The sequence below is a fragment of the Arachis ipaensis genome, chromosome B9 (genome assembly GCF_059453495.1).
Source record: "Arachis ipaensis isolate K30076 ecotype BB chromosome B9, ASM5945349v1, whole genome shotgun sequence".
Classification (NCBI taxonomy): Eukaryota; Viridiplantae; Streptophyta; class Magnoliopsida; order Fabales; family Fabaceae; genus Arachis; species Arachis ipaensis.
Genome location: NC_142444.1, coordinates 6,303,087 through 6,321,342, shown reverse-complemented (window position 1 = coordinate 6,321,342; position 18,256 = coordinate 6,303,087). Strand labels below are relative to the sequence as shown.

The following is an 18,256-nucleotide window of genomic DNA, read 5'->3' as shown; positions in this document are numbered from 1 at the left end:
ATGGAGAAGTCATCCTCCGCTGTCCGTTCATCCGTGTCACCTTCCTCTTCCACGTTCATCCTCAACGCTGCCTTCCTCCTTTTCGGCGCTCATTACAACGCTGTCTTTTTAATGTTTAAATTTAAATTTTAGATTTATGATTTTGGATGTGTTTTAAAAATATTTTCTGTATAACTTCATAATTTTAGATGTGTTACAATTATTTTTTAATGTTTAAATTTAGATTTTAGATTTATGATTTTGGATGTGTTTCAAAAATATTTTCTGTATAACTTCATAATTTTAGATGTGTTACAATTATTTTTTAATGTTTAAATTTAAATTTTAGATTTATGATTTTGGATGTGTTTTAAAAATATTTTTTGTATAACTTAATATTTTAGATGTGTTACAAACTTACAATTGAAAAAGAAACTACAATTGAAAATATTTTAGTTTATGTATATAATTATATTCGACCATTCATAATTGTATTATCAACTACATCTTCTCTCTTAAACTCTAGATTTTTTTTACTTCTTTGCTCAAACTACTTACGTAGAAAGTACTTTATTTGCAACAACTTTATTAATAAAATTAAATAAGATTAACCTTGTTCCAATTAAATCAGTAGAATGTTTTTATGTTTAAATTAAAATATAATTAAAAATATTGAACATGATATTTTTCTGAACAAATTACATAAACACATGTGTGAAAAATAATGATATCTTTCACCAATGCAAAATGAGAGAGTGCTTCAGCTGGAAGGTGGTGATGGTCTTTACCAATGAAGACGAGATGGAGAATTCAGCTGGCATCGTCCTTTTTGGTTTGGGATTCACTAATGCGTGTGAATGTCCCGTAGAATAAGGAATTTAAAAAACTGTATCTGTTACGTGAAGTTACGAAAGTAAAGCAAAGTCACCGTAACCACCAATGAAGTGGGTAGATTTTAAAATTTAAATTTAAATTAAAATCTAATTATAGATATGTATCTACAAAATAGGAACATGTTACACTAAAAAAATAATTAAATATTATTTAAATCTGATTAAAGGCTGATTAAAGGCTGATTAATATTGTACAACTAGCATTTCTCGAATTAGAAATATTAAGAATATGTTTAATATTTTTTGTTTTTAAAATTTTGTAAAAAAAAAATAATGAATTTTTATTCTTACCTCGTATTTTTTTATTTCACAAAATTCTAAACAATAGGAAATTATGAAGATAAAAGCTCAAATCATATCAAACACATCATAATATTTGTTTCTTAATTTAAATTGAAAACCTACAATAACATGCAATATTTTCTACATCCAATTACGTTAATGGCACTTGGCCGTGCAAACTTCAAAAGAGACTTTGCCAAAGTTATTTTGTTGATCACACATCACATCACATTCTCTCTCTCTCTCTCTCTCTCTCTCTCTCTCAATTTTCCAGCAAAATCCACAACATCGAACAATCCGAGTTAACATTAACTCCCAGTTAACAATAATTAAAATTCACAATTTCCCCCCTCGCTCGTTCCTCCTTGTTCCTTCCTCTGCTGCAATCTCCAAAATACCCTTCATGCCTCTCCCATCATCTCAGTTCAAGGGAGTATAGAGAGATGTCTATAAGGCATAGCTTCCACTTTTCAAGTCCTTTATTTTCATCCGAAATTCTCAAGGTACTTCTACGAATTATACTTTGTGGGTCTTTTGGAAAAGAAGTTCTTTTTATTTTTGGGCTGTTTTTTCTTTTCTAGAGATTCTGAGGTATTTCCTATGTCCTTTTGGGTTTAAATAGTTGATAATTCAAATGGATATTCACCGAATCTGGCCTTGAGAGATTTTGTGAAATGGTGTTCTTTGTTTATTATGGTTTTAGAGAACTGGTGGCATACCTAGTCAATGCCATTGGTCTGGTTTATAGTAGAGTGGCAGTTAGTTTTATGCATTATGTTTGTAGAGTTAGTTCCACTGAATTCAGGCCAAGCAATGATGTTATGTAGCTGAATTTGTCTAAAACTAATGTGGCAGAAAGTTTTTCTCTTTTTTGTCACTATCTTACATATAAGTTTATATTGTTTCATTAACTGTGAAATGAGTACTTTGGTGATTTGGCATGTTTGTCTCAACAGTAATCAGAGAGTTTCGGATTTGAGGATAGTCATGTCATGCTGAATGTAGCTGCCAACAAGTGGAGTAGGTATGAATTCTGCAATGGATGATATGAATTTAATTCAGCAAGCCCAGAGGCATCACTTGGTTGTGAGGGAGATTGGTGAAGAGATTGACTTAGAAATTGGGCCTGGGGATGACGATCCTCCGTTTGGTAACACTATAATTGTTGCCCCGATGCGGGAATCTTCTGTTGAGGAACATGGTGAGAGCAAACAGATGGGGATGGTTTCTCAGCTTCCAAATGATGCTCAAGATATGTCGAAGAATCAACCGGTGAAACGTAAGAAGAAGGTTGTTAAAAGATGGAGAGAGGAATGGGCAGACACCTACAAATGGGCATATGTTGATGTAAAAGAGGGGACGGCAAGGATTTTTTGCTCTGTCTGCAGGGAGTATGGCAGGAAGCACAGAAGAAACCCTTATGGGAATGAGGGCAGTCGAAATATGCAGATGAGTGCTTTAGAAGAACATAATAACAGCTTGCTTCACAAGGAGGCTCTTCGCCTTCAAATGGCCTCAAAAGAGAAAATTGTCGCTGACAAGCCTGTTTATGTAAAAGGTTGGCCATCTTTGCTTGCTATTATAACTAACATGTGTAGATAATATTTTCGGTTATTTGGAAATGTTGATGGTTTTAAACTGAGTTTAATATATATGAACAATTTGGTGATCAGTAAACTGCTTTTCTTGCCTGAAATAATTTTAAATTAGTTCTCTCTAGTTAAAGACAAAGATATTGTTTTGTATTGGAAGGATACAAAAATGTAATTAATCAATAGTTTAGGGTAATAGGAATATGGTTCTTTAGTTTAACTGATCCTTTGAGTTGTGTGAAGAACAAACATCACGTTTTTTGGACAAATCTGACTGTAACTGTGGAGCCATATCACTTCTTTCAAGATTAAACTATTTAGTGATTTGGGAGGATCATATGGCACACATTTATTTCCTCTTTGTCTTTTCTCTTGTATCAACTTGATCCCTCCACTAATTTGGTGGCCACTTTGCATGAATTAGTTATTTTACACACTTTCTAATTGCTTCATTTTTGCTGCTGTCCAGAATAATATTGTAATAATCCTTAAAGTTTCTTAAGGTGCATATTAGATTCCAGCCTGAAGATTATTATTATTCCGGTGAAGTTTAGCTCTTCCCTTGTGTTTTTCTGTGATAATACTTTTTTATGATTTATGTACCAATATCTTTAAGTTAGTTGGTTGCAGACTAGGTAATCATGAGGAAATGACAAGAAATCTTATTTGTTCTTATAAATTTAAAAGATGCTGATGTTATTTGGATTTCTGAGTATTATCTGACAATTTCATTATTGAAGCTGTTATGTCAAAAACAGCGGGATCCATTCTTGAAGCTACACTGAAAAGGGATCCTCATGAGGCTGAATTCATTCAGGCAGTCCAGGAGGCAATTCAAGCTCTAGAGAGAGTCATAGCGAAAAGTTCGCAGTGAGTTCTCTTCAAATGGTTTTTGTTACATATTTATTTATCCATAGATCACAGTTTTAATGCTACACGTCTCCTTAATGTTACTATATTTCAGTTATGTCAATATCATGGAGCGCTTGTTGGAACCTGAACGAATGATTGTTTTTCGAGTTCCATGGTTGGATGATAGGGGCGAGATACATGTTAATCGGGGATTTCGTGTACAATTTAACCAGTCAATGGGTCCATGTAGGGGTGGTATTCGTTTTCATCCATCAATGAATTTAAGTATTGCCAAGTTCCTTGGTTTTGAACAGGTATTATGAGATCTTTGGTATTAATGTAAGAAATTTTCTATTAAGATACTTTGTTTTTGTTTTTCGCATGTATTTTACGCACTCACACACACACACACATTCTTCTTGTAATAGCTTCTTGATTTAATTGAATAATGATGTAGAGGATCGTAGTCTGTTTATTCATAATTTGACACACATGCTGGCAATCAATTACCACCAAAGTTAACAATCTATACTGTGAGATACAATTATGTATTGGAGCATCTTATACAGCATAATTCATTCTCTGCAGGCATTAAAGAATGCCTTATCACCATACAAATTGGGAGGAGCAGCTGGTGGAAGTGATTTTGATCCAAAAGGAAAAAGTGATAATGAGGTAAAAGTACCAACTTATTTAGTCCCTACTCAAATATTTAAGTTTCTAAATGCTCCTTCGATAATTTGGCAGGTTATGCGATTTTGCCAAAGTTTCATGAGTGAGATGTATCGATACTTGGGTCCTGACAGGGTAAGTTAAAGTAGATTGTCCCCCCTTACCATTTTTGCTTTATTAAGTTTTAATTATTCATGTTCTAGCCATGTTTCACATTTTGTCCATAATGCATGTATATTAGGACCTTCCATCAGAGGAAATAGGTGTTGGTACTCGAGAAATGGGGTATCTGTTTGGACAGTATAGACGCCTAGCCGGTAATTTTCAGGTACTTAAAGCATTCTCAAGTCCTGTCTATCTAGTTGGCAGAATTCTCATGGTTTATTCATTACCATTATTCCTCAAATTTGGAGTTATGATATGCATCAGCAATCCTAGGGTGGGCATCAATATTTTTTTCGATGACATTTTTTTTTGTCAATATACTATTCTCTCTTATTATCTCCTTTGAAGTTGTTTGATATAAATTTACTCCACCATCTCCCCTCCCTCCCCTGGTATACGTATATAGTTCTTTGCTTTGCTCAATATGATTTGAATACAGTGCAGTGTGTAACATATCTAATCAGTTCAGGAACATGAAATGTTGAGATATTGATTAAGTTTGGATTCATGACAGAAAACACTCTTCTTAAAAAAAAAATTATTTTATGCATTTTTCATATGTATGCCTTACTTATGCAGGGAAGTTTTACAGGGCCAAGGATATTTTGGTCTGGTGCCAGTCTTCGAACTGAAGCTACTGGCTATGGGCTGGTAATTTTATCTTTTAATCCTTAAACTTTGTGCAGTGCATGTTGAGATTCGAAAATGGGTGACTATGTATGAAATGTTTCTCCCTGATATCCTTCTCAATGACATATCCTTTTGTGGCAGTTCATATCAAATTTCTGCATATACTTCTTCTCAATGAGATTTGAAATATTTTATTGCTTATATGTATATCTGCCAGCTTATCATTTCAAGAAAAAAAAGAGGAAGGTGGGGGGTCATAACATGCTCATCCATTATTCCTAATTATGATCAAGAATTATAAATAGTTTTCTCATAAACTATTGTTTCAGAAGGTCTTAAAGACAACTTTGTGATCCAACTGCAGGTTTTCTTTGCCCAGCTCATGCTTTCTGACATGAATAAAGAACTCAAAGGATTAAGGTTCGATTTTTTTTTTCTAGACTCTATTGAATTTGGTTTTTCTTAAACTGATTTAATGCTTTCTTGATTCTAGAATACTTATCTAATTTGTTATTTCCTGCAAGATGCGTGGTGAGTGGTTCTGGAAAGATTGCAATGCATGTTTTGGAGAAGCTAATTGCTTATGGTGCTCTTCCCGTTTCCGTATCAGGTGATTTGCTGTATTATGATGTTAGGAGGCTACTGCACTGGCTGTGAGCCTGTGAGGCTGCATGAATTCTTTTATTCTAACAAGAGCATAACCATTCACCTCACTATTTCTTGCTAGATTTCATCTTAATACCAATCATAATTAAGAATCCTTAGTTAACTCCATTTCATTATTGTCAAGAAATATGAATATTTCTTAACAAAAGCATTTTTCAGATTCTAAAGGATATTTGGTTGATGAGGATGGATTTGACTACATGAAAATACAATTTCTGAGAGACATCAAAGCTCAACAGAGAAGTTTGAGGTTTGTATCAATTCTATTATTCATTCATTTGTGCTTCATTTTTGTAAAACTATACATAATTTTATGGATTTTCTTTATAGAGACTATTCAAAGACATATGCTCGATCCAAATATTATGATGAAGCAAAACCCTGGAATGAAAGGTGTGATCTTGCATTTGCATGTGCTTCACAGAATGAAATTAATCAATCCGATGCCATGAATTTGGTTAATTCAGGTTGTCGTATACTAGTAGAAGGTATTTGTTTTTGTAATATATTTTTGGGTCTTTACCCTCTTTTTCTCATTCTCATATGTAATGTAATATTACTAATAATATATACTCATGGAGCCACTTGTTATATACTTATGGAAGCCACTTGTTGGTAAATCCTAGGTTCAAACATGCCTTGTACCCCGGAGGCAATTCAAGTTCTACGGAAAGCTAATATTCTTGTTGCTCCTGCAATGGCAGCTGGTGCTGGAGGGGTTAGATATTTACTTTCTTTCTCCTATGTACATTAGTTTTATTGTATTTATATTTCATTGGGTTTATTCTGTAAAGTAGCCCCTTGGTGGCGTCTATGGTGTGATGCGCTTGTGGATTACTTTTTACGCAACTGCATAAATAACTTATTAAGCTTTAGTCAAGCTACTATTGAATAGCCTTATTCACACATCATTTCACATTTATCATTTCAAAATATAAATTTTCAAATTAAAACATCAAGTTTATATCAAATTGATTAGCATCACATTTATAACTGCTATTTTTGTTTAGCTTAGGGCAAATTTGATATCAACATTTAATTATGACGGTTTATAGAGGAACTTCTGTTTAATCTTTCGTTCTCCTTGCTTATAGGTTGTGGCTGGAGAACTTGAATTGAATCACGAATGCAGTTTGATGCACTGGTCACCTGAGGACTTTGAATCTAAATTGCAGGTGGTTCTTTTAAGTTCTTTTCTTACAAATCATGTACTTTTCTTCTTAATGTGATATGTAATTTTTCTTTTAATCTAATATTTTGGGTATACTAATCGAATTAAACTCTATATTTGATTTTATTTTGAAAAATATAATACAGTTTCCATTAAATCAAACTATATTTTACATGTATACATGTCCGTGCACCTTTTAGAGTTATGAAAATCAAGAAAATATCTCCTTTAGTGTGAGTTTGCCAATACAATAGTTTTTTTTTTTTTCATGATCTTAAGTCACTATTTGATGCTTTTGTTACATTGAATAAGGTTTGATAGTATGCAGTTTATATATATGTATATATGGTGTGACATATGATAAGCTAAATTTATTCAGTACCCCTAACCCTTTTATCCAATAATGTTGAGATAAAATTATCAATCTCCATAAGATGTGATTATATGAGCTCAAGACGTTTTTTAAATCACAGCAAATTAAATTCAGTTACCTAATTTCTAGGTCAAACCTGCATTGGATAGTATAAAATTACAAAATCATAAGTAGTGCATCAAACATTTAGTATTAAAGCTTATACATTGTATTACTAATCAAATTTTGTATTATCAAGCCTTATAATATCATGTCCATGTTATATAATGTACCAAACAGGACATATAAGGTAGATATATGCTTAGCTGCTTATTCTAAAAACAAACTAACTTTATATTATGGTGTATATGGTGCACATTAAGCAAGAATCGGAGTTCATACTTCATATAGATTTGACAAATGCTAATGCAGGATGCTTGTGCACTGGGTTGTTCCTCTTTTTTTTTCCCCTGCCATTGTTACTGATTGAAGCTAACTTCTGTTTTCAAATTTTCATTTATTTTATTTCCACTTATTAGGAAGCAATGAAACAGACTTATCAGAGAGCTTTGAAAGCTGCAACTGATTTCGGTTATCAAAAAGAAAATCCTGAGTAAGTGCTTTCTTGAAAACAACATAACACTGATGAAAGCTCGTAACTTGTGATCTACCTTCCAAATTCAATGCTATTCTTCTAGTCTTCCTAATTGATTGGTTCTCTTCTCCTTCTTTCATGAAATGGAGATGTTAATTAGTCATGATTAATTATGATACTGATATTTATTTAGTTATATGCACAATAGCGATGAACATCATACATCACCATATAACTTTTCTGCCTTTTGACCCGAACTTGCAAGTTTAAATCCTACAAGTAGCAATTCATTATGTGGGATTCTCATGCATTAGGGCTTGGACCACAATTTACTGTTATTTGGGATCAATTTGAATTGACTAGGATGCCAAAGTAAATAAGCTTGATTTCTTGACTATGACATCTCAGTTCTCTGTTCTGCATATTGTAAAGCAAATTGCAATGATCTAGCTTGCTATACATTCTTATATTTCATTATTAAGGTAGAAGATAGGTTCTTGTAATTCTGTAATCATGTACCGGAATTTTTCAGGGTGTTGAGTTGGGGGGTAAAAGGGGGATCTAAGTTTTCGCGGTTGAGTTTGATGTTTACAATTTACACAGACCTCATCCATGAAAATTTCCACCCGATATTTACCCCCGACCCGACATACTTATAGATATTTTTAATTTTCTTCAATGATGTGTTTTTATTCTCCGACGCGGATTTATTGAAATAATACATAACCTTCAAGTTGACAATGGTTTCTTTTCTCTTTTTCTCCCATCAAACATGGAACCCTAGTTAATACTTATATATGCTTGTTATTATGTTAGGGCTCTGGTACATGGATCAGTCATCTCTTCCTTTCTGACCATTGCTCAAGCAATGACTGATCAAGGCTGTGTATAGAAGTTCATATTTTTATGCCTCTATGGAGGGAAAATCTGAATGCACTTAATAGTTGCAAGCCAAGGATCCATGCTGATAAAGTTTTATTACCATGGACATTAAATTATCAAAGATATTTCAATGTAACATATGTAACATAAGAACTTTAGAAAAGGTTAAAGATTTAGAGGACAAGCTGTACTATTAGAGGAAACCTCTGATATAGTTTTAGTTGTACAAGAGAAAAAAAGGTATTTGGATTATTGCCAAGAAAATGGTGATTTTCCCCCCATTTATTTAACCCAAAGCTTTGTTGCTTGTTCCTAACATGAGAAATATTAGGACTTTTGAGATAAGAAATAAAAAAAGAAAAAAGGTTATCATCGAGCATGCTTATTTGTTTAAAAATGCTTATTTGTTCATCGGGATGACCATGCTCTTTAATTTTAGGAGGATCTGTGTTATTTATGAGATTGTTGTGGGCTCCTTTACAAAGGAGAGTCTGAAACTATTATTTTTGGTGGACTTCGGAATTACAATTCACACGAAACCAATCTCATCTAACACTTCTTACTTCACAAACACCAACTATCACCAATGGCATCCAATTCAAACACTAATGCAGAGGAATCATATTGGACTATTAGTAAATTAATTTTTATAATTTGGTTGGGATATCCTAATTTTAGTCTCATTCATATTGATCTGTCTTGCGTAATAACTCTCTTTCAATTAATGAAATAATCTTCTAATAAAAAAAGGGGCTTGCTAATGCGGTTGTTAATAAGACTCTTTCTAAGTTATAAACACACGGTGGTTAGTATATCCCATTTTTATTAATAATTTAGAATTTAATTGTAATGCAGTATTAGTGTAAAATATATTTTACATAATTATTTAATTACATTTTTTCTTTTAGATTATCATTTATATTTTATACGATCAATGTAAAAGATGATTACTACTTTTGCTGATATAGCATTATATAATTATGTATATAAAACCATTTTACATTATCAGTGTATCAAAATTAAATTCAATAATTTAATCTCAACCAACTAGAGCATAAATTTGGTAGTAGTTCATTATATGTACTACTCAATTCATTTGTTATTACAAGTACTAATCAATTCCATTTGTTTGTTATAAATGCAATTTATATATATTTTTTTAAAAAAATGGAACCTTTCAAAATTCTAAATAGAAATCACTAGTTAGATAAAATGAGATAATAAAACTCGATATTCATTCAAGAGTCCGTAACATGCCATGCCACATCATTTCCTAAACATTTTTCAACAGGGAAATGAGAAACAATCTTAAAATTCGAGGTTCAATTATCCCATTCCAAACTTTTAAGAAATCTAAATTTCAAGCATGTAGAATAGAAAGTAAACAAAAAGAACAAACAAGGATTCGTAAGTTTTTAACAGAAACATTTTTACATTGATACACACATTCACAATGGATCAAATGCATCCAATTTCTTTTACTTCAAGTTGATGAGTTGAATGTTTGTGCATCCATCGGCTACTAATGCTTTTATAAAAATTCAAGGATGACAACCGACAACTACGAACAAAAATGATTTATCAGATTGAAATCTGCTTTTAGTGAAAGGAAATGTCACACATCTAACATTTTGTGATGAATACTCATTTCCCCCTAAATAATATCATTGAATCAAATACTTTTGTATCCTACAAGGATGGCAGAAAATCCCCAAAGTCGGCAAGTTGAATTGTAAAACAATGCCTGATAGTGCTGTGCACACAGTTTAACTAGCTCTCTTGGAGGAATGTGTGGATGAATCAGATTTTTCGGCCAGGTAATGTTCAAGCATATCCTCTTCATCAACTGCCATGACACAAAACAAACATCAGTTTCTATTCTTGTTTATAAATAATAGAAAAAATAAATTATTTTTTTTACAAAAAAAGTAATTTGATTCCGATGGGGAGGAAGAATCAGAGACCTTCAAAATCGTCATCATCAAAATCAATATCTTCCTCATCCTCCTCTTCAGATTCCTCATTGACAGCCGCTGCACCTTTCTGTAAGGGGAAAAAAATAACTGGTAGTATTTATATACTTACAAAGTTTAAGGAGAATTATTGAAAAGTATCGGTAGAGACGGTATTTACAAATTATTTAACATTGCGATTAATACCATGATATTTAAGATTCGAACATATTCAAGTGTCATTAATCTTGATATGCAGTGAACCAGTGGATACGGCTTAATTTTAACCAAGTCACACTTAACTTCTCTTAATTTGAAGAGTTGAAGTACCAAGATAAATTTTTTGTTTTTTCAGATTGCTAGCAGACTTTTTCTGTTACAATATCATATCCTACTTGCATCTTTTTATATGATTAAATATTAAATAATTAAACTTCATTTGATCATATACTTTTAGTTATTAGAGGGAACTTAGATGCTTGATTTGAAGAACTTATGAGCGTATAAAATTCAGGTTTAAGACATGAAAGATAGGAATAGCTATTGTAAAGACAAAAGCATACCGCTCTTCCACTTTCAAACCATTGTCTACCACTGAGCTTCTTTTCCTTGGGAGCTGTAAGTGCAGACTCCGGCATTAACCTGCAATTAGGACAATTTAATTTTACATCAAAATTTACACTTACTTTTTTAGATAAAATCACCAATTACTGTATTGACTAATCCTTTGTAAATATCCTCTACTCTAGTATGTTATTTGATAAAATGTGGTTGTCATACTGCATCTTTCTAAAATTTAACTTAATTTTCAATTAGATCTCTATAGTTTAAAAATTTTAACCAAGTCTTAATATTAATATAATTTTTAACTCAAATGCTTGGGATTTCACATAACTCTACAGACTCCTAATGAAGTTTGTAAGATTAAACACAAAAATCTATTCAATTGAGCTAAAAATTCGCAACAATATATTGCTCTAGGGACTTGATTACAAAATCGTTTTCAATATAAGGACCTGATTAAACAGTTTAAACCTATAGAGGCCTACTTAAAAATTAGTCCAACCAAACTATAAGGACCTACAACTCAATTAAACCCTCCACCCTTCTCTCTTTTATATTCTTTTTTTCCCCTTCCATACGTAGTTTTTGAAATCTCCACCCTGAATAATAATCAGGACTTATAAATGGAGAATATTCATCCGTTTGCATAACCCCTTTGTATTTAAAAACTTATTTAGAAATGTATACCGCAGAAGAAAAGTAACTGAAGGGCTTACTTGGCTCGCTCCAGCGCCAGTTCAGCTTCAAACCTTTCTCTCCATGCCAAAAATGTCTCAAGGGTAACTGGTTCCCCATGGGGTACCACTACCTAATAGAGGTGGAGAGATAAAAGATTGTCAAATAGCTTCTTCAGTACAAAATTTAACAGGCTAATGCTTGGAACCTTAAAATGAATATATTGCTGAAGAAAATGCTTTTTCATCTTAAATCTTAAGTTGATATTAAGGCAAAAACATGAAAAGATACAAACCAATACCTTTACTACTACAATTATTAAGAATAAAAGGTTATCCTCAGAGCATACTCAAATAGAATACAAGTAACTGTATAAATAAATATTTAAACAAAAGGCAACTGGAAAAGAGAAAAATGCAGTCCATGTGCAAGACATGCATCATTTTGCAAGAAATTTTAAGAATTACAAAAGTGATTTGCCTAAAACAACTTTAAGTCATTCAAGTTGTATCAGAAGTCGTAAAACACATTGAAAATCAAGTGGGCCTAACTCACCCCAAATACTAGCTTCAGAGGTAAGGGTTATTTCATAAAGATAAAGTCAAACCTATAATATTTAATACTTGAAATGAAGAAGGCAATTAACTAGTAAAAGTTTCAAAATAAAATTCATAAAATTGAAAAGTCATACATCATCCTTGGCTGCCTCTTCTGCTTCAGCCTCTGCAGCTTCAGTGTCTTGAAACTTCTCAGCCAACCACTCTTTAGCCGAGGTAACCAGAGTGTAGATCATAGCCATTCCCAGATTTTCAGATGCCTGTTAAAAAAATGGGGCGCATCAATATTCATCCACAAGTAGTCATCAATTCCATCACCATCAGTTATTGTGCACAGATGCATTCATAACTAGAAACGTATTTAATTCAGAGCGAGCACTACAAAGTCTTTCAATGGGATAGCTACCAATCAATGCTATAATAGCATAAATCCCTAATCATGTAACAGATTAAAAAACTAACATGGAAAATAGACCACCTCTTGGATAAGTTTCTCTTTCAAATTCTTTAAATCTTCAGTATTTATTCCTTGTAAACTGTTAGCATAATGAAACACAACATTAGCATATTAATGTTAGTGTATACTAAACAAAACAAAGCCATAAGTACTGCAGTTGAAATCAACTGAACATACAAACAACAACAGCAGCAACAACAATAACAACAACAATAATAATAATAGATAATTATAATAGCAATAGTGACCTTTTCACATTCAGAAGAGGAGGTTCATCAGGATACTTTTCTGTATGTGAGAAGATCAAAGCCAGTTGAGCTGCACGCAAAATGGTTAAAAAGAATCAATCACATCCTTTGTAAATTGCACATCAGATGACAATATGTACAAAAGCTGGTAACTAACACTCCAAAAAATATAGCAGTAACTTAGGAAGACAAAATAAAAGAAATGCCAAAATATAAAAAAGTTTGGAGAGGGTTGGATGTGCTCTGAATCAGATCAGTTTCCCCAACTAGGTTTTCAGGTTTTTGGAAGTAGAAAAGAGGCAAAATCTGGGGCAATGCAGTATATCCCATGGTTTGGATTATTTGATTGGAACACAATTACACACTTTCAGTGATAGCTTTTCAAACAAGGAAGTTTTGGGGATAGATTAGGCATTTAGCCTCTATTTAGTGTAAAGCTAATGAGCGTTTTGGAGGACTTTCCCTCTCAACTATGAGAGGATTAGAATATTATCCTTCAGAAATCTCTTTTTCTTTTGTTCATTTGCTCTTGTAAAGAAGATCTCTTATCCTCCTATCGTGTATTATTCTTCTTTCACGAAAACAGAGAGGGAAAGGAAATTATACATTAAAGAGAAAGAGAAATAACCTGGATTGTTAAATGATCCATCAGTATCATCATCCTGCACCAAATGAACAGCATATAGATAAATGTAAGGGTAAATTATTTGATCAGAAAAATGTCCGAGTAGCAAATTTACTACATTAAACTAAGCAGTATTCACAACACCCCATGCACACACAAACAAAGAAAAAGATGTTCTGCTATTATCTAAAATAAGAATAATTTTGTCAACTAAGAATAAAGAAAGTCAAATTCTACTACATTGATCAAAACTCACTGGTTGCAACACTATTAAATCAAACGCAAAGATATTCCACAATATATAAGCCGCACAAACCAATTAAACCACAAAGCAACATTCATAATTATTCATGTCTTACACTTACTTAAAAATGCAGTGTAAGTAAAAGTAGAGAGAACATTAACCTGGGCAGAGACCGTTATTTGGAAGCAGCGGTTAGAAGTACTTAGGCCACTTTCACCGGAGTGTATTTCTACAATGAAAACAAGCAAACGAAAAATTGGTAAATAAAAAAAAAAGTATATTATTATCATTATTATTGGAAAAAAAGAGAGTAAAGGATAAAATACAAACCTTTGAATTCATCCATAAGTATAGCTTCTAATGCTTCGATCTCCATCTCCTGTTCTTGAGTATAGTCTGTGCAATGCACATGCTCAAATTCAGTAACAGAAGAAAGCTCAACTCGTTTGATGCATTCTCATACATCATAGGGAAAAAAAATAACAACAACGAAGAATCGCATAACTGTGAAACAAATCAAAGTAATTCTAATGAAACTTAGATGAATGATTCGATGCACGACAAGAACAATAGATTAAAGCTAACATTAATCACTGTACGAGTGAACAATTAGGAAAAAAAAAAGAAAAAAATGAGTAAATGAAGGAATTAATGAGTACCGGTCATGGTTGCAGTTTGGGAGAGTTGGAAATTGGTAGAGAGATGCGTGTGGAAATGTAAAGAAAGAACAGAGAACAGTGTCTCAGAGCACCATTTCCAGTTGCTGAAAAGCTCTAAAACCTAAGCAGCCAAACGCACCGTTTTAGTCATTTTTATTAGAAAATATAATATGTTAATATAAAAACTTTTAAATTTTCATTCAAATAATTCTTTGGAAGAAGTGTTTATTTAGATGTCATTTACATCTTAAAAACTGCTATTTATTTAAAAAAAAAAATTCAAAATTTTTATTATTATTATAAAAAATTATATTTTTGTAACAATAAAGTCATCATCAACCTTATCTCATTAGTATTTTTTAATTTTAATATTAAAAAAATATTATATTTTGGGTCATTATTATAGGTTAGTGTGTTTCACCTAACTGGATCAATTTTTGTTAAAATAAAATTAGATGGTCAGTTTTTTAAATTTTATAAATCTAACTCATTGATTTTTTATTTTTTAATTTAATTTTTTTTATTTGTAAATTTGACCAACCAATTTGTTTTACAGTAAAAATAAAAAAAAATTAACTATCCACAAAAGAATTTTCAATTTATACACTTTTAAATCCAAACTCATTACTCCTATTAAGTTAAGATCTTTTAGAGTAAAAAATTATACTGATACATTCTTTTGCTGATGTTAAAAGTTAAATTAAATAATTTTTACGTAAGTTTTCTTATTAGAAAATGCTATAAGATAAAGAATAATGTAAAACTTGCACTTTGATGACTCAAGGTCATTGCAACATCTACATTTTTAAATTTTTTTATTATCTAATTCTTGATTTGATATTATATTATTGTGTATTTTTTTTTTAAATAAAAGTAAAAAATGGGATATATCATATAGCTATTTTTGGCCACTTTAGGGTGGATTTTAATTTCAAAAACTTACAGGAGTGTAACTGCAATTTGATCCAAAAAATGAAAACCCTAGCACGGGTATCATACATATATAAGATACAGAACTTGCTGGTTTTGCCTCCTTCACAAGCGCATTCTCGATCTGCCTCTTCACTCTTCACACTCACTAGAAACCGCAACCGCCGCAGCCATTCCTTTTCTTTAAGGTCAATTCTTCTTACTACTTGCAAATCTGTTAAACCGTTCTTCTTAAATATTATTTGTTGTTATGCTTATTATTGATAATTCACACTAGTAAGAATTGTTCCAAGTCATTCGTCGTGTGTAGTGATTCAGGCGTGAAGATAGGAATTGCTTTCTTTAACTTACAAAGTAGATCTGTAGGTCATCAATTTCTGAAATATCTTCACGAATTTCTAATTTTACTGTTTGATTTCACTGCTTTACTGTTTTGTGAGCTGTTTTCGATAATATTATCAATAATTAACCACAATTTTTGCATGTTTTGCAGATGGCAGTTACATTGTATGACCTTGGCTCTGCATCTGGGTTGAAGAAGCTTGATGAGTACCTTCTCACCCGCAGTTACATCACTGGGTATGTTACTGTTTTGCATGTCTCTTTTTATATTTTTTTATTTTGTAGTTTCTCATAATTATTTATTATTTATACCACTGTATCTTATGCGTTGTGCTTTTACATGTTTTAGGTACCAAGCTTCAAAGGATGACCTTACAGTGTATGCAGCTTTATCAAAAGTTCCATCTGCTGAATATGTGAATGTGTGCAGGTGGTACAAGCATATCGATGCATTGTTGAGAATCTCGTAAGTTACTTTCACCTCGATATATTTTACCATTTATATGTTAAACTAATGGAAATTTATTCCCGATAAGTTTGGTTGTTCTTTGTGGTTTGTAGTGTAATGATTGTTATCTATGAGTGTGACAATTTGGTGGTTTGGTTGTATGTGCTAAATATTGGATTTTCCATGCGTAATGCCTGTATTTTTGTAACTTTTCTCCACGATTTTGATACTTTAGGGGTGTTTCTGGTGAGGGATCTGTTGTCACTGTGAAGTCTTCTCTCGTCGCTGAAGCTGTTGCCACTCCTCCACCAGCTGACTCTAAGGCAAGTATTTTAATAATAGATACAGGCTGCATTGTTGATTTTTTGTTTGGATGATCATTGACAGAATGCAATACAGGCTGCTGCGGCTGATGATGACGATGATGATGTGGATCTCTTTGGTGAAGAGACTGAGGAGGAGAAGAAGGCTGCCGAGGAACGTGCTGCTGCCCTAAAGGCATCTGGAAAGAAGAAAGAGTGTAAGTTATTCTCTTGTAGTAAGCTAGCAATTCACTGAATTTCATTTGGATCTGCCCCGCATTCTCTTTTTGTTGCAGCAGTTTGTCACTTGTGTGAGCATTTGTTTTTGCTGTTTTCATTTTCAGCTGGAAAATCATCTGTTTTGATGGATATCAAGCCATGGGATGATGAAACTGACATGAAAAAGCTTGAAGAAGCAGTGAGAGGTGTTCAGATGGAAGGATTGCTTTGGGGAGCATGTATGTAACATTTTCTTTATGTTTCTTATTTTAGTTTGCACATAGTTATTAATATTTGTAGATTCTGTTATTCTGCTAACAGCATTCTTATAGATTTCATAAAATAGTCAATACAAATAATGAGATGAGCTTCATTCTTGTAAAATCTTGTATTTTTTATGTAATTGGGAAAATTTGTAGTCTACTTTATATTTTACATCTCAAAGCTCATTTATTGTTCCTATTTGTGGTTCTGATTTATTTTATTGATTTGCAGCCAAACTTGTTCCTGTTGGGTATGGTATCAAGAAACTGCAAATCATGCTTACTATTGTGGATGATTTGGTCTCTGTCGATTCGCTCATCGAGGAGCAACTTACAGTCGAGCCGATCAACGAATATGTCCAGAGTTGTGACATTGTTGCTTTCAACAAAATATAAATTGTGATGTAAGTGGATTCAGGCTCTTCCTATATCCATCATTTCTCAAGGTTGCTTTATAATCAGCGATAAGATTGCTTGTCTATGAGCTTATGGTTATCATATTATTCTAATTCTGTTTCGTAAAAATTTATTGCAGAATCTACTATTAAAGGGGGACTTGGAAAGGTTTTAGAACTTCTATGTTAGGAACTACTGGAAGTTGAGAATGTTTTTTGTCTGTTCCATACGCCATTGTTATTGTTCTATGATTAATGATGTCGACTGTCTTTTTGGAAATGTGATCAACTGATAATTATGCTTTGGGTTGGAATCTTTTTGGTATTCTATTTGCCAATGATAATGATTTTGTTATTTTAGTTTATGTTTAAGATATGGGTGAGAAGGTTAAATAGTGGCTTAAATTGAATGTCCAGGCATACATGAGATTAAATCCCATTACTTGTGTTTTCATGGAACCGAAATTGATGCTCTCAATAAGACTGAGATTTTAGCTGTCTGAATTTTAAAATTTTAAATTATTGTATGTTCAAAATAAATTATAACTTCCACCAAGCCATCCTTCTTCCTCTTCTTGCCAGTTCAAAGACGGGGCATTTGTTATCAAGTACAATGATTAATCTCGTATTGATTTTCAAAGTAAA

The 18,256-nt window shown here is 32.3% G+C and overlaps 3 protein-coding genes across 3 annotated transcripts; 2 read left to right on the top strand and 1 right to left on the bottom strand.

The window, feature by feature from the left end:
- Positions 1-1,307: 1,307 nt before the first annotated feature.
- Positions 1,308-9,128, top strand: LOC107617127 (uncharacterized). The gene is made up of 16 exons (XM_016318916.3): positions 1,308-1,657; positions 2,111-2,712; positions 3,487-3,616; positions 3,711-3,912; positions 4,187-4,273; positions 4,346-4,405; positions 4,512-4,598; positions 5,015-5,086; positions 5,430-5,485; positions 5,590-5,675; positions 5,891-5,981; positions 6,062-6,219; positions 6,358-6,449; positions 6,826-6,906; positions 7,794-7,867; positions 8,666-9,128. The coding sequence occupies exons 2-16, from the start codon at positions 2,181-2,183 to the stop codon at positions 8,739-8,741; spliced, it is 1,884 nt and encodes a 627-aa protein (XP_016174402.1). The 5' UTR covers positions 1,308-1,657; positions 2,111-2,180; the 3' UTR covers positions 8,742-9,128.
- A 984-nt stretch (positions 9,129-10,112) lies between these two features.
- On the bottom strand, positions 10,113-14,870 carry LOC107614747 (Ubiquitin-conjugating enzyme family protein). Its single transcript, XM_088500115.1, has 11 exons — positions 14,713-14,870; positions 14,384-14,449; positions 14,215-14,282; positions 13,813-13,846; positions 13,185-13,254; positions 12,958-13,015; positions 12,614-12,739; positions 11,964-12,055; positions 11,247-11,325; positions 10,696-10,774; positions 10,113-10,577 (listed from the first exon to the last, which is right to left on the bottom strand). Exons 1-11 carry the CDS (start codon positions 14,717-14,719, stop codon positions 10,498-10,500), a joined length of 759 nt encoding a protein of 252 aa, XP_088356241.1. The 5' UTR covers positions 14,720-14,870; the 3' UTR covers positions 10,113-10,497.
- Positions 14,871-15,663: 793 nt separating this feature from the next.
- LOC107617128 (elongation factor 1-delta) lies at positions 15,664-17,971 on the top strand. The gene is made up of 8 exons (XM_088498245.1): positions 15,664-15,830; positions 16,136-16,221; positions 16,334-16,450; positions 16,668-16,755; positions 16,832-16,952; positions 17,079-17,192; positions 17,449-17,620; positions 17,752-17,971. The coding sequence occupies exons 2-7, from the start codon at positions 16,136-16,138 to the stop codon at positions 17,610-17,612; spliced, it is 690 nt and encodes a 229-aa protein (XP_088354371.1). The 5' UTR covers positions 15,664-15,830; the 3' UTR covers positions 17,613-17,620; positions 17,752-17,971.
- Positions 17,972-18,256: the final 285 nt, after the last annotated feature.

What these genes read in the sequence shown, in the direction of transcription:
- LOC107617127 (XM_016318916.3), top strand. Translation starts at nt 2,181, where the DNA reads ATGAATTCTGCAATGGATGATATGAATTTAATTCAGCAAGCCCAGAGG. An exon ending in CAAGCCTGTTTATGTAAAAG is followed by an intron (nt 2,713 to 3,486) that starts GTTGGCCATCTT and finishes TCATTATTGAAG; the next exon opens with CTGTTATGTCAAAAACAGCG. An exon ending in TTGTCGTATACTAGTAGAAG is followed by an intron (nt 6,220 to 6,357) that starts GTATTTGTTTTT and finishes GGTAAATCCTAG; the next exon opens with GTTCAAACATGCCTTGTACC.
- LOC107614747 (XM_088500115.1), bottom strand. An exon ending in TGGATCATTTAACAATCCAG is followed by an intron (nt 13,255 to 13,812) that starts GTTATTTCTCTT and finishes TTTTGCGTGCAG; the next exon opens with CTCAACTGGCTTTGATCTTC. An exon ending in CCTCTTCTGAATGTGAAAAG is followed by an intron (nt 13,016 to 13,184) that starts GTCACTATTGCT and finishes TTATGCTAACAG; the next exon opens with TTTACAAGGAATAAATACTG.
- LOC107617128 (XM_088498245.1), top strand. Translation starts at nt 16,136, where the DNA reads ATGGCAGTTACATTGTATGACCTTGGCTCTGCATCTGGGTTGAAGAAG. An exon ending in ACCCGCAGTTACATCACTGG is followed by an intron (nt 16,222 to 16,333) that starts GTATGTTACTGT and finishes TACATGTTTTAG; the next exon opens with GTACCAAGCTTCAAAGGATG. An exon ending in GATGCATTGTTGAGAATCTC is followed by an intron (nt 16,451 to 16,667) that starts GTAAGTTACTTT and finishes TTGATACTTTAG; the next exon opens with GGGTGTTTCTGGTGAGGGAT.